Raw genomic sequence first — 15,577 nt, forward strand, 5'->3', positions numbered from 1 at the left:
AGGAAAATATCTAATGAGGAGATCACCTGAAGTTAGTAGCAGCTACTTCAGGGTGCAAATTACCCAGTCACAGGAAGTTAATAAAACGGTTTATAGCTCAGAAGCTTTTATTAAAAAAACTTCATCGCCCTTCTCTGAACTCTCTGATCCATTTGTTGATATTCTGTTTGTGGATAGTTCTGGCCATGAGCACTGACGGTGGGTCGTGGGGGTTGCTCGGCATCAGGTCGAGATGATGGGCAGTGTCGATCAGCACCACTGCGACTACTGAGCTACTGACGCTGTTGAGGATTCCACCTGGGGACAAAAAGTAATCATTAGGATGAAATGAGTTGTGACTCGGTGAAATATTGAAGTCATAACTTTAACATAATAAATATGTACCATCAATTTTCATTCTCTTTGACGAGGCCTATAATTTTAACCGATTCAATGCGGCGCATATTTTTGAAGACTTACAGTCGTGGCACAGAATATATAATATTAGTAGTACCAAGTCGTGGCGGCATACAATTTTCTCGTGACACGTTTGCCGTGTCATAAGCCATAGAAGTAGATGACACGGCTACCGTGTCATCTACTTCCAAAACGTTCAAAAAGGTTTATTGTTTTTCTTGGTTTTTATGCGTGTATTAACTTGATTTATTTAGTTGAGCCCAAACCATTGATGGTAACGGAAGGCTACGTTGTTTTGAGCTGATTTCGAGTAGTTTTACTAAGTGTTAACCTGAAAATGGCAGGTAAGCGCTTTTTTTATTCAGATGTTGCAAACCTTTTGTAAATTTAAAGAGTGTGTTGTTAAGTTTTATAACCGACTTCCAAAACGGAGGAGGGTTCCAGTAATAAAGCTTTAAATATGTACAAGACCACTTTTAACCGCAGGGAAACGTTTTATTCCTATGGATAAGGAAGTTTAAAACGGTAACAACAGCTAGTTAGAAATATTTTCGAAAGAAACAACTTAGATTAAAACAAAAATCGTTAGTGGATTAGTAATACTTTTATGTCAATGCAATTATTTTTCTATATTATTATTATTTAAAAAATAATTGCAAGAACTTGAAAGTCTAAAATAATATAGAATAATATAGACTTCCAATATTACTTCTTTATTTTCTTAAAAGTTTACTACTGAAAAGCCCGGCTGCACATTATCCGAATTTCTGATCAGAAAAATTCGGACGCTCATACATTTTGACCCTTCAGAATTCTGATAGTAGTCGGGGTCCACAACAAAATGTATGAACATGTATGTTCCGGCGGGCGTCCGAATTTTTCCGATCAGCGGATAATTTTCGACCGGGCTAGGAAAAAGACAGTTTTTTTTTCAATTCACAGAATATTCAGAAACGAAGCCTATAGGCTTATTTTACGTGGAAAATTAAGACAGTTTTGTTTGGAGTAAAACCTTCTAAAGTGTAATTTGAGGCAGATACAATCGCTTTCTAAATGACACGGCTCACGTGTCATACGCCACACGTTAAGACTTACTGGTGACGCCGCGTTAAAGTAAAAAACCGTGTTGGATATTTTTTAGATTGCTTGGAAACAAGCAATGGAACAGCTAAAAATAAAAAGGGCGTAAGCGACAAAATGGGTTTTGTCGCGTAATTTAAAAACCATAAATACATTTCATATAAGCTATGGGCAAATTAAAGTGTATTATGTTTGAGCCAAATTATGTACAAATTTTGGAAGCTTAAATCACGTCTTCACGCTTAAATCTCCTCTGTTGGCAAAATAGGAATCCCAAGGGAATCCCTTTTTTTACAGAGGTCTTTTTGATTGATTATTCTGTGTTATAAAAGTTGACCAATCGTGTTATGCTATGGGTACCTAATTCAAAGAGAAAGACATGATGAATACTGACAATGAACTTTAATTTCTTAGCTTTAGTCATTGCTGAGAAAAATCGATATCGCTACAACTAAATTATCAAGGCGTCGCGACGCCTTAAAACGCATAAGACGCGGCTGCCTTGTAATCCGCAATGAATGCACTTTAAAAAAGGTTGACGGCCCCTACTTTTTTCAATTCACAGAATATTCAGAGGCGAATCCTATAGGCTTGTTCTACGTGAAAAATTAAGATGATTTTGTTCAGAGTAGAACCTTCTAAAGTGTAATTTGAGGGAGATACAATCGTTTTTTAAAGGACACGGCTCACGTGTCATTTGCCGCACGTTAAAAACATGTATATAACACGGCTCCCGTGTCATCCACACTGAATCGGTGCAAGGTAACGATAACTAATGAATCTACTTAAATTCTGTCTGATAAAGACAACCCGGCTTGGGTTCAGTAATTAGGTAATAGGTACAGGTAACTCTTCACTGCCAGATATTTAGGTAGCTTGTAAGCACAAAATATTATGTAGACATGGTTGCCACAAGCAGCTGCGATCTTGTCAGACAAACTTGTCTAACAAGTCCAAGCTTATAATTTTTTTCTGCCATTTATGCAAGGGCAAGAGATCTCGCGAATTGTTTCCTCACCTCCAGCCCAAGGATCCAGCAGGCCATTGCTGAAGACAATATTGGAGGCGGCCTTAAGGTTGTCGCCGCCATATTGTATCCTGGCGCTGTCGGGGCGCGGCCACACGTTGTACTTCCTGTGGCAGTCGGCGGCGAACTCGGTGTAGTTCCACGCGTGCGGCTCGAACATGTCTTCCCGGCCAGTCGAGCACATCGGCATCACCATCTCTGTGCATGCCTGTTACAAAATGTGAATTATAATTTTTAATATTACGGAATGGTACGTGCGGGTCTTTTAGGTTCATGTGTGGTAAGTGTATTTACGTTATTTTGGTCGAGTCACCGAGTTCATGTAAAGTCTGAACTGTACCAGCAGTTTTAAACAACGCGACCATAATAATTATTACTAAGTACTTACAACATTTTCTTACCTGATAATCCCAACCGGAAGCATCCAAATTGCCAAAATTGTCGCCCATCCTGTAGTCCACACATTTGTTCTTGCCGTTGTAGTTCGAGTATGTTTGGATCACTTTACCGATAGCCTAAAATTATAAATAGCAAAATATGTTAGATTCTGTTTTTACTATCTACCTAATAATTATAAGATAAATGCAAATTTCAGTGCTAAGCCTATGTCGTAAATAAAAAAGTAAAAGGATAGGTACTGGTAAACTGTGCATTTGTCTGATTATAACAAACCTCCAAGAGCTTGTCTCCCTCCAGCTTGGTGCTGAGGTACTGGCAGGCGACCCGGACGGGCTGCGCGGGGAGCGGCATGAGGAAGTCGGACGCGTAAGGATAGTTCACCATCGCCAGCGTTTCGTACATGGACTTGAGGAAGTCCAGCAGCGTCTCCACGTCGGTGGAGTTCTTGACTGGGTCGCAGAGGTTCCAGCTCTTCTTCAGCGCGTCAGAATTATTTTGGGCTTGAAGGTAGGTTCTGAAAAAATAATGAAAATGATGACAGGATCAGGGCCTGGCAGATTTTTTTATAATATCTTAGAGAGTTTTTAAGCTAACGGAGTCATTCTTTCACCGATATTTCTGAGAGGTCCTTTTATTACTAATAAAAACAAGAGGCAGACCTGTTCTTTGAGCTACATACAACCTACTAGAAGGAGAAATATAATATTTTATTTTAATAACTTCTTTATCGCTGGAAAATCCAACGGCCACTGTTCCCACGGAATTCTATTTAGCGCGTTTGAAATGACGGATAAATATCTAAGGCCCAATTCACACCAGATGGGCAGCGATCGGCCGCGGCAGCGGCGCGAGGAGCACTTTTAGTGTGAAATAATTTTAAACTTTATTTACATACTTATGACTACTAGTATCGCTTAAAAACTTCAAAAAGGGCTCGAGGCGACCGCGCGAGTCGTCGCGAGGCGCCTCGAGGCGCCTCGAGGCGTCGCGAGGTGCCGCGAGCACTTTCCGCCGACACGACGGACGCGCGGTGCACAGTGGATCGAAAATCGAGTATCATAGACATAAGAACTTGAATTTCCAGATGTCATTTTTTTGGGCTGAAATATGGTCTCCTAGTTGTTATTACATAATAAAATGTAAAAAGACGCAGCTACGTGTAATAATAAGGGAGTTACATTTTTTTATGAAAGTAAAGAACACGGATCATTTAACAAAAAAACAATAGACTATGTCAAGTAGTTCCAGACAATTTAATTTAATTCAGTTGGAAGTTTTAAATTGTTACTGGGGACACTGGAAAAGAGAGGGTTGATACATTATATTATCACCATAATAATTTCTTTCTTCTTTATATTTGAATTAAGTTTTTAATTACCTAACCAAAATAAAGTACCAATGGACAGTTTTTAATTAACCAAAATGAAGTACAAATGGTGCCGTAATACAAAATATGCCAAAATGTGAGTAATAATTAGTACTATAATAGTGTGTGAGGATATAACGGCCAACCATGCGATTCCAGAGATATTATGCTCATTTTTCATGTCGGCTCCATACTAAAATTTCTTAAAAAAATTATTACTCCTTATTATTACACGTAGATGAGTCTTTCTACATTTTATTATGTAACGAGCTTTTGCCCGCGGCTTCGCTCGCGTTAAGAAGTATTATTATATACAAACTTTCATCCCCTATTTGAACCCCTTGGGGTTGGAATTTATCAAAATCCTTTCTTAGCGGATGCCTACGTCATAACATCTACCTGCATGCCAAATTTCAGCCTGATCCGTCCAGTGGTTTGGGCTGTGCGTTGATAGATCACTATGTCAATCAGTCAGTCACCTTTGACTTTTATATATATAGATGTAATAACAACTAGGAAAACATATTTCAGCCCAAAAAATGACATCTGGAAATTCAAGTTCCTATGTCTATGAAACTCGATTTTCGATCCACTGTGCGGCGCTCTGAAGGTAGCGCGCGGCCGCCAGCGGCCGCGAGCGTCCACAAGCTGCCGCCCGCGGCAACGCGAGCCGCCTCTGCCGGCCTCGCCGCGCCTCGCCTCGCCTCGCCGCGCCTCGCCGCGCCTTTTCGCGCCGCTGCCGATCCGGTGTGAATTGGCCCTAATGTAGAAACAGTAGACCTCAGAACAGGAGACTGTTATCTCTAAAGCATATAAGTCCTGTCTCAGTTGACTACTCTAAAATGGATCCTACCTCAAAACTTTCCAAGACTTCCGTATATTATCTGTACAGTTCTGGTTGGCGACCTTGAAGCTGGAGGTGACAATCCTGTCGAAGGCGCCGCACGGCACCATGCCGGGGTACATGTGGATGGGGGCAGAAGCGGCGATAGCTCCCGTCACCAGGTGAGGATACTTGATGCGGAAGTACGCGGACAGCATACCACCGTATGACCCTGGACAGTCAATCACAAGGCTTAAAGTATTGCTCCACCAGATAAATTGATTCACAGACATGGTGCTATTTGCGTTTATTGACGTCGCATCGTCGATATTATTCTGTTGACTGGAGTCATAGACATAATATATAGCATTATATTATGTCTATGACTGGAGTCGACATATAACCGGACTAAATTACATAGATCTGTCAATTAATCTGATAGTGTAACGTGATCGCCAACAGCGGTTTTAAGCGTGAAGAAGCAACAAACGGAAGGACACACTTTATGACCGACTTCCAAAAAGGAGGAGGTAATATGTTCGGCTGTATGTATCTTTTTTTTTTATGTATGTTCAACGATTACTCAGCCGTTTTGTGGTCCGATTTACAAAATTCTTTTTGTCTTGTATAGGGTTTGACTCGAATTTGGTACCATGTTCATAAAAGTGGCGACCTGATGATGGGATCCATGAGTAATCGAGGGAACTCCTCAAAATTTATATGGAAACATATAGTGATTTCGATTTTTTCTGAAGTGTTTCAGGCATATACTACCAAAAAGTAAGATTTTGCACCAGGATGTACCCTGGTTCCGAAGGTATCCAACAGAACTTTTAAATCATTATAGATACAAGTTCGAGGATTTTGGCTTTATTTAAACTACTCCAAGCAAAAGCCAATTAATCCTACATTATTTCTGCTGAACATAGGCTAAATTTTATTTTGGAAAAAATTAGGTTTCGTAAGATATTTGGGTTTTTCGGACGCCAGGTGTAAAATCAACAGAAAAGTTACTTATTTTGCGTACGCTGCCGAAACTATAAAATATAGAACCATAAAATGTTCCAAGTAATTGTAGATCTTATAAATATCTACAAAAATGTCCGCGACACACTATACATATCTATGTCGAGTGAGGCACACTAACCATTTTTTTATAAATCTTGAATTTTTGTGGACTACATTTAAACGCGTTTATTTTACTTAAGTACGCTATTAATCCTTATGAAAATAAATTATTTAATCACTAAGTACAGTTATTGTAGATAACATTTGGTCTTTGAATGATTAAAATTGGACGTTTAGTTTTGAAATTATGGCGAAATTAAAATATAACGATAGTAGGCGTCACCAAGCGGAGGTGCGCGTGCGGGAGGAAGACAATCTGTCCAGTGTGCACTATGCATCCCTTCGGTTAATGACTGCGCCCGCGTCGTCGATGTCAGTGTTGGAGTCTGTGAATTTATTTATTTATTTATTGTTGTAAGGACACCAAACAGTACATACATTAAAAAATTATGGAAATAATCATAAATAGTCAACAGGAGCTGATGCATGTACCTTAGTAGGTGACACAGCATTTACAATAGCAAGTTCAAACACAAAATTATAACGCTACAATAATTAAAGTGAATTAACCTGGGAATCATTTTGCTGACCGAGTCTTTCCTGGGTAGGCTTTTTGCAGCCGTAACCGACATCCACGCGGGCGGAGACGCGGGCGACCGCTAGTAATAATATGTACAACTCTAAAGGAGTGAGCACACTGAGACGGGCCGTGCGAATTGCGATACGCGCATCCGCTTCCATACAAATTGTATGGAGGCGGATTTTTGCGATGAGCCCCGGCACACTGAGCCCCGGCACGCTGAGCCCCGGCACGGCCCGTCTCTGTGTGCTCACTCCCTTAGACAACAAGCTATAATATAGCCTTGTCACTTGTGGTCAGTCATAGGTAACTAAAAAGGGTAAAATTATTATTTTTTAACAAAAAATTAAAACCGACTTCCAAGGTAAAAACAAAAGTAATATTCTTAAAAATAATCTAAAAAGAATCAAATAATTCTTATTCCTTATTATAGTGCCGTCTTCAGACTTCGCCTAAACCTCAACTATTTCTGTACTCAATCTTCATGCTTTGAAGTCGGTGCCAGCTTTAACCTTAGCGTAAGTTCTATGTCAAGGATCTCACAACTTTTCCGGGCTGGTAGCGACTTCAAAAGTAGGAAGATTGAGTACAGAAATAGTTGACTTGAGGTTTAAGCGAAGTCTGAAGACGGCACTATAATAAGGAATAAGAATTATTTGATTCTTTTTAGTTAATTTTTTAGAATATTACTTTTGTTTTTACTGTGGTTTTTACCTTGGAAGTCGGTTTTAATTTTTTGTTAAAAAATAATAATGCATTTATAATATTATTATTAGCAAGGAACTCATAGCCCCTGCTCAACCACAGAGTATACAAAGCAACAGATTGACAAAAGGAATCTGTCAATATTCTCCATGCAATCTATCAGTATTTCCTTTTTATTTTTTCTCTGGTCATAGCCACATATTTCTTAGCCACCCACACATAGATATTATTATTGTAATTACCTCCAAAAGCGACAACGGGGTATCTATTATGGCCGCCCTGGAGGTAGTTGATGAGGTCGGCGTAGTCAGCCAGCGCCTGCGCTGCTGTCAGGTAGCCTATGTACTCGTTGCTCAGCGATTTGTTGCCGAAGGGCATGGACTCGCCGTAGTACCTGCGGGAAAAAGATACAATACTATTTACTTCTCTTTCCTTCAAAAACTACCACTCTACACTGGCTAAGAACTCCCTCGATCATAATATTATCAGATTTCAAACAAACAAAAAAACTAGATCAAAATAGGCTCACACAGATGCTACGGATGTCACGGACAGATAGGTTAAACCCCTCTGTTTTCGTCGGGGGTTAAAACAATATTTGTTGGAATTTGCCAAGACCCAACTCCCATTAAGCTCTATTGATTACGAAAACAAATACAAATTGTACTAATGTTGTTATATATTGTAATAATGTTGTTAAAAAAATTACCTATGTTCAGCAAACACGAGTTGGGCCTTGTACTCTTCAGCAATATCCCACATGAACCCTGTATGTTCAGCGAACACCTCGATTTGACCCTGGAAACAGTTAAGAAATTAATATGAATTTATGCGTAAATAGTTTCATATTTTATCTTAGATACTTATAGAAATTTCGATGGTTCAGTAAAGTTTTCGCGTCGAGAGCCCTCAACTATGATGCGCAGTAGTGTTAGTTTAAATATAGCACAGGAAACGAACCTAGTTTCAAATTGAAACTAAGTAAGTACCTATAACTTTTCCGGGATTCAAAATATTGTATAGATCAGCCATTCCCAAAGTGGGCTATAACGCCCCCTATGGGCGCTGAAGGTCTAAAGGGGCCTAATGGCGGTGTGGGACGCAAAAATAAATTGTGGCGTTGTGTAGAGGCTTGGGGGGTGATTTGTTATTTCATTTCATCTGGATGTATTTTTTTAAATAAAAGGGGGGCGCTAAAATATAATATTTTGTTCTCAAAGTGGGCAGTAGACAAAATAAGTTTGGAAATCCCTGGTATAGATACAGATATTTTGCCGATGCCTAAGCGTTGAAGACATTAAAATTGTACTGGTATGATTTCCTTTTTTTTTTATGAAATAAGGGGGCAAACGAGCAAACGGTTCACCTGATGGAAAGTAACTTCCGTCGCCATGGACACTCGCAGCATCAGAAGAGCTGCAGGTGCGTTGCCGGCCTTTCAAGAGGGAATAGGGTAATAGGGAAGGGTAGGGATGGGAAGGGAAGGGAATGGGATTGGGCCTCCGGTAAACTCACTCACTCGGCGAAACACAGCGCAAGCGCTGTTTCACGCCGGTTTTCTGTGAGAACGTGGTATTTCTCCGGTCGAGCCGGCCCATTCGTGCCGAAGCATGGCTCTCCCACGTAAAAAAACTTACTTACTACTTACGAATAAGTATCGGATACATCCAAAAAAGTATAATATTACGCGAACAAAATTGCGTGAAAGTAGGAGTAGGAAGAACTTTTTTTTTATGAAATAAGGGGGCAAACGAGCAAACGGGTCGCCTGATGGAAAACAACTACCGTCGCCCACGGACACCCGCAACATCAGAAGAGCTGCAGGTGCGTTGCTGGCCTTTTAAGAGAGAATACGCTCTTTTCTTGAAGATTTGCAGGTCGTATAGGTCCGGAAATACTGCTGGTAACAGTTTGTTCCAGAGAATTACAGTGCGCGGCAGAAAGTTACACGGGAAACGCACGGTGGAAGACTACCACTCATCGAGGTGATGAGGATGGTATATTTTTCGCGTGTGACGATGGCGAAAAGTTGCAGGTGGTATGATCCCGAACAATTCCTCAGAGCACTCCCCGTGATACAACCGATAGAGGATGCAGAGTGAAGCTACATCTCGGCGTAATTCCAAGGGGTCCAATCTGTTTGAAACACTATGGCAGTCAACAATTCGAGCGGCCTTTCGTTGCATACGATCCAGAGGGAGCAGTTGCTATTTTGGCGCCCCTGCCCAGAGATGAGAACAATCCATACTAATATAAAAATGCGAAAGTATCTCTGTCTGTCTGTCTGTCTGTCTCGCTTTCACGCCAAAACTACTGAACCGATTGCAATGAAATTTTGTACACAGTTATTCTAGAGTCTGAGAAAGGACATAGGCTACATTTTGATGTGGAAAAATATCTTATTTCCATGAAAATATCGATGAAAATGAATTCCCATTGCGCGTGGCCAGCGCTCATCCCGGGGGTCCTGGGTTCGAGTCCCGCAGGTGGAACAAAAAGTTTTCAATGTTCCTGGGTCTTGGATTGTATTAAAATAAAATTTCATAAATCTTAAATATATTTTATGTATAATATTATAAAAAATCCAGAAATATATCGATGCAATGAACATTTTAGTTCTAATACGATTCAACAGATGGCGTTTTAATTTTTACTTCATTGTAACATAGAACTAATCATACTTATTAGTTACTAGCTGTTGCCCGCCACTTCGTCCGCGTGGACTTCAGTTTATAAAGCGCGATGTCAACAAAATTGGTGTCAAAAGTTTTTTTAAAAAAACCCTGGTACCCCTTAAATCAATACAGCAGCGGGGCTAAAATGGTAACATTTAGCAATTCCTCTCAATCAATTCAGCAAATGAATACAGAAATGGATTGCAAGCAGAATTGCATTTTGCGATTTTAGAAAAATTAATCATATTATGATTCATATCATGATTCTTCAAAGCGACCATTTTAGCCCCGCCGCGCGCCGTGCAGTGTGCACACAATAAGTATTTCATTTTTTTATATTAAACTTTATATTTTATGCCAAATTTTAAAGCTTATTTAGCCCCCCAATTACACAACTTTACCCATAAACTATTTATCATTGATAGGTTTAAGGTTACGTCACTACACAAAACTACCGAACCGATTGTAATGAAATTTTGTATACAGATAGTCTAAAGCCTGAGAAAGGACATAGGCTACTTTTTTACTGGAAAAAAGGGTTGTCAGGGGGTGAAAATGCGTAAATTTGTTCAAATTAAGTTAGTTCCAAAAATTCATAATAGATGGCGCCTTGCGTCTTCTACATCGCGCTGACGCTTGCTCAAAAGTCTTTCTATAAGAGGTGGTATCATCTTACATTTAAGTACCACTTACCAGGGTTTTAAAAAGTTTTTAAAAATGACACAAATTTTGTTGACACCGCGCGCTATAAACTGAAGTTCACGCGGACGAAGTCGCGGGCAACTGCTAGTATTCCATATGAGGCCAAACCTGCGCCTTGTAGAGTTGTAGGCGCTGGTACGGACTGAAGAATTATTGTCTCGCTCTGTTCAGAACACCAAGCTTCTTCGAGGCTAACTTGGCCTTAATCTCTAGATGGTATCGAAACTGGACTTCGCTTGATAATATGCTAACGCCAAGTATTTCAATGCTAGGGGAGATGGTTAAAGATGTGCCCTCAAAACGAGGATATACGACCATTGGTGACTTTTTAGTGGTGAACGCGCAGATTGTGTCTTGGCGGGGTTGAATTGGACCAAGTTACGTCTACCCCATTCAGAGACCTTCTCCAATGAATTAACCACCTTAGACACAAGTTCGTTTCGACTCTCAATGACATTTAGCCGAGAAATATTGGGGGAACCGGTATATACAACATCACCTGTACTATCATCCGCATAGCAATGAATGCCGTTGGTTTGTAACATGTCATTGATATGCAGTATGAATAGGGTAGGCGATATCACACAGCTCTGAGGGATACCAGCATCAACAGACTGAGTTTCCGAGCATTCGCCGTCAACTACAACCTTTATGCTTCTGTCTGCTAAGAAACTTGTGAGTTGTGACCCATTTGCATAATTTCTCGGGCAGCCCGTATGATGGTAGCCTTGATAGCAGCGCTTTATGCCAAACCCGATCAAAGGCCTTCGCAATGTCCAAACTAACAGCCAATGCGTCTCCCTTAGGTTATTATTATCTATCAGCGGCAAATTTGTCGTTTTGCATGGTGGAAATAATTTTAATGCTAAATAATTTAAAAAAAAACATTTATTAAAGCGGTTGGTTCCATATATTATAAGTTTATGGTTGGTTCGCTGACCGTTTAATAGTTCCAGCGGAAATAAATATTATGTACAGTCATCAACTAACTGATTATGTTTAATTGACAAATATTTAATTAATGATTTGAAAACTATAACATTTGAGGAAAATTGTAAGAGTCTACATTCTACAGCTACTAAGTAAGCCACAGTCTATTGTTATAATTAAGTAGATTTACCGATATTGAACTGTTTAATATGATAATGATACTTGATAGGAACAAGTTATGAAAGTGATAATAATTATTCCAAATAATTATTCTTTTTAAGAGAAGTACCTGTAGGTACGCAAATTCTTCATAAAATAAAATAAAAATAAAATATATTTTTATTCAAAATAATATAGGTATCATTATAATTTATTGAAATCCTGTACAAACAACTCAAATGGTGCTACGAACTATGAAGCCTATGAGTAATGATCAATTTAAGACGTGGTACTTACCACAGAAACTATAATCACTAGGAAGTTGTTATTTGGCAAAACAGTTAGGGATAATTTAAACGGCGAAACAAGAAATTCTATGATGTATGCGGGGTAACATTTTACACTCCCGACTCTATTATAATTTTAAGTAGAGTTATCTCAAGTAGGATAAGTAAAGAGATGGACAATAATAAATTATTACTGTTTTATGAGTTACTTGAGGCAATTACTATGAATATTTGCATAATGCGTCCTCTTTACGTTGGTTCGTCATTACGAAATATTTACAAACTTGTAGACTATAGTGTATAACATTCGTCGTATAATTGTCAATAATCGAGGTCGGTAGTGCTTGCTTTAGCTTCGCGACCTTGGTGCCAATCATGCAGCTATCCTGGATCATGTCCTAATGTAGAGAAGTAGAGAAGGGCCTTATGATATTTTGTTCTAATTAAATTATTGCTTACATTATTTAAGCTTGTGCTTTGTATATGATTATTATTATTGGTCAAGTTATCACTTATCAGTTATTACAATTCACACGCATCGTCTAGACTCTAGACTGCAAATACTTAATATTATATATTTGCTACAGTAATTAGCACATTGAAATGTCGTCACAGATTACAGACACACTTTAAAGTCATAAGTAATTAGTAATTAGGTACGCTAGTGTTTGGTATATTCTTATAATTCAAAAATAATATTATAACAGACAATAAAGTCAATAACATAGTCAATAATAATATATAAGCTGTTTGTTGAGCAAATTTAATTTGGCTTTTCAAAATACAAGTATCAAAATCCACCAAATTTAATGCTGTTGTACAACGTACATATCAGAACTAAAGTTTTGTGTATAAACGATTAACTGCCTTTCGAATCACAGAATATACATATATTAGTAGTACCAATCCGAATGCGAAGTATGTTTGGTCATGACTCCTGACGTAGTACGTCCTACTATAAATTTCGGCTCTACGTAACATTTTCAACAATAACATTAAAAGAACCTCCTCATTTGAAGGTCCGTTAAACAATTAAACTTACCTCATTTCCAGTGTAGAAGAAGATGGGTCCGCCGCCGTCCCACTGTTCTTTGTTCACTAAATACTTGATCTTGAACGTCTCATTCCTCTGGAAGCTGAAATGGTCCAGGGGCACCTCGAACCACTCGGTCGTGTAGTTGTACTTCCCCTGGACGGCAGCGGCCGCCAGGGTGATCAGGAGCAGACGCATGCACAGCATGACCGCTCGGTACCACGGCAGACGCGATAATGGTGAGCGATGCCCATAATGATTAATGAGTACAGTCGAGGTGACAAGTGTAGAGTAAATATTAAATATTAGATACTTGTGTTGGAATGTGAAGAGTACCTAATAACTACTTACATGTGATTGTACCTACTGGATAGGATGATATTAAACAAACCAAATAGTTATTATGTACAGTCTATTCTTATTTCTCTCGCCGTTATGTACTAAAGTGGAGAAGCTATTAAACATATATTTTTTTTATGAAATAAGGGGGCAAATGAACAAACGGGTCACCTGATGAAAAGCAACTTCCGTCGCCCATGGACACCTGGAGCACCAGAAGAGCTGCAGGTGCGTTGCCGGCCTTTTATGAGGGAATAGTGTAATAGGGTAAACAGTAGTAGGGAAGGGAATAGGGGAGGGTAGGGAAGGGAAAAGGGTAGGGGATTGGGCCTCCGGTAAACTCACTCACTCGGCGAAACACAGCGCAAGCGCTGTTTCACGCCGGTTTTCTGTGAGAACGTGGTATTTCTCGTCTCGTGGTATCTGACCGTGACTGCTCTGGTTCATACGCAATCATCAGTTTCCGATATCCGATCCCGCCGTTAGCGGCCGAGCATTGTCTCCGGTAGTACCAAGAATAGATACGCGTAGTATGCGTGTATAAGGTAGTACTTGATCATGTTACAAGTACCAATGCAATTACAGTTATTTGTGATCGAGTTATTATAAACATTGTTTATAGTTCATTTGTTGATAGGAATAGTTTAGCTAAAACAATATTTTTCCTGTTGGCGCAGTACACATAAACAATATACTAAGTAACAGAAATACTTTTCAATGGCAAGGTTTTTCCTTTTAAAAAGATAAATTGCAGGAAATGCCCATTTAGTTAAAAAACAGTTTTATAAAAAGAAGCTCCTAATTTTTTTTAATTTATCACTTGTGTTATCATCGACTGTACCGGTGTTATCGTTTTGCTCGACCCCTTGTACCGGAGTTCGCGCCAGTACAGATATTTAACGAGAGGGCTAAACATTGTGAAGAGTGCAGGAAGTCTTCCCTCTCACTCACAGACAGTTCAATCATCATCAACTTTCGGTTGCGTGGCGTGGACATATTATATATTTTTAAGCAGTGCCTATATGCGGTGCATATATTACGGGAGCATCAGAACAATTTTTTTTTGATTACTAACAAGCAAATTTTTTGTGAGTAGCTTCATTTTGATAAGACGAACAACTTTTTTTATTTTCGAAAAGTCTCAAAAGTGGTAGCTAACAGAGATAGAAAGGATTTCGTACTTTGACTTGATGGTTCTAAAACATGGATTGTTCTTTTTGTAAGACAATATTATTCTTAAATTATATGACTATTAATCTATCAATATACAAAAAATCTGCTCGGTAGGGTTCCGTTATAGGGTTCTGTAATCAACAAAACTTGGTTGACTACTGAACCCTAAAGCGGAACCCTAAAAAGCTGATTTTTTGTATATTGGTAGGTTAATAGTTATATAATTTAAAAGTAACATTGTCTTACAAATAAAACAATCCATATGTTTGGACAATCAAGTCAAAGTATAAAATCGTTTCTATCTCTGTTAGCTACCACTTTCGAGATTTTTCGAAAATAAAAATGTTGTTCGTCTTATGAAAATGAAGCTACCCACAAAAAATTTGCTTGTTAGTAATAAAAAAAAAATGTTTTAGGGCTCCTGTACCACTACGCCTGTAATATCTTTAATATCTGCTTGAAAATGTTACTACTTATCTACGGAAGCTCTTCTGATTTGAAGCTACCATAAGCAAATCTATACTAATATTATAAAGCTGAAAAGTTTGTTTGTTTGTTTGAACGCGCTTATCTCAGGAGCTACTGGTCCGATTAGAAAAAAACTTTCAGTATTAAGTACTTTCATTATAAATTATCACTCTAATGCCGTGGAGCGAAGAAATAGAAGAAAATGTGTCAAAAAAACGGGGAAAATTACATGAAATCGCTTAGTATCTTATGAACTACTTGAGCAATTTTTATGTTATTACATGAAGAATAGATGACGTGAAGGGACATAGGGTATTATTTTCGGAAAAAATGAACGGTTTCTTAAAATGAACATCTAGTTCATTAT

At 38.8% G+C, this 15,577-nt stretch overlaps 1 protein-coding gene across 1 annotated transcript; it reads right to left on the reverse strand.

The window, feature by feature from the left end:
- Positions 1-93: 93 nt before the first annotated feature.
- LOC121730526 (lysosomal Pro-X carboxypeptidase) lies at positions 94-13,479 on the reverse strand. The gene is made up of 8 exons (XM_042119613.1): positions 13,240-13,479; positions 8,154-8,242; positions 7,687-7,838; positions 5,122-5,323; positions 3,176-3,416; positions 2,905-3,018; positions 2,495-2,711; positions 94-297 (listed from the first exon to the last, which is right to left on the reverse strand). The coding sequence occupies exons 1-8, from the start codon at positions 13,435-13,437 to the stop codon at positions 122-124; spliced, it is 1,389 nt and encodes a 462-aa protein (XP_041975547.1). The 5' UTR covers positions 13,438-13,479; the 3' UTR covers positions 94-121.
- Between the last annotated feature and the right edge of the window lie 2,098 nt (positions 13,480-15,577).

Source organism: Aricia agestis, chromosome 9 (genome assembly GCF_905147365.1).
Source record: "Aricia agestis chromosome 9, ilAriAges1.1, whole genome shotgun sequence".
Taxonomy (NCBI): Eukaryota; Metazoa; Arthropoda; class Insecta; order Lepidoptera; family Lycaenidae; genus Aricia; species Aricia agestis.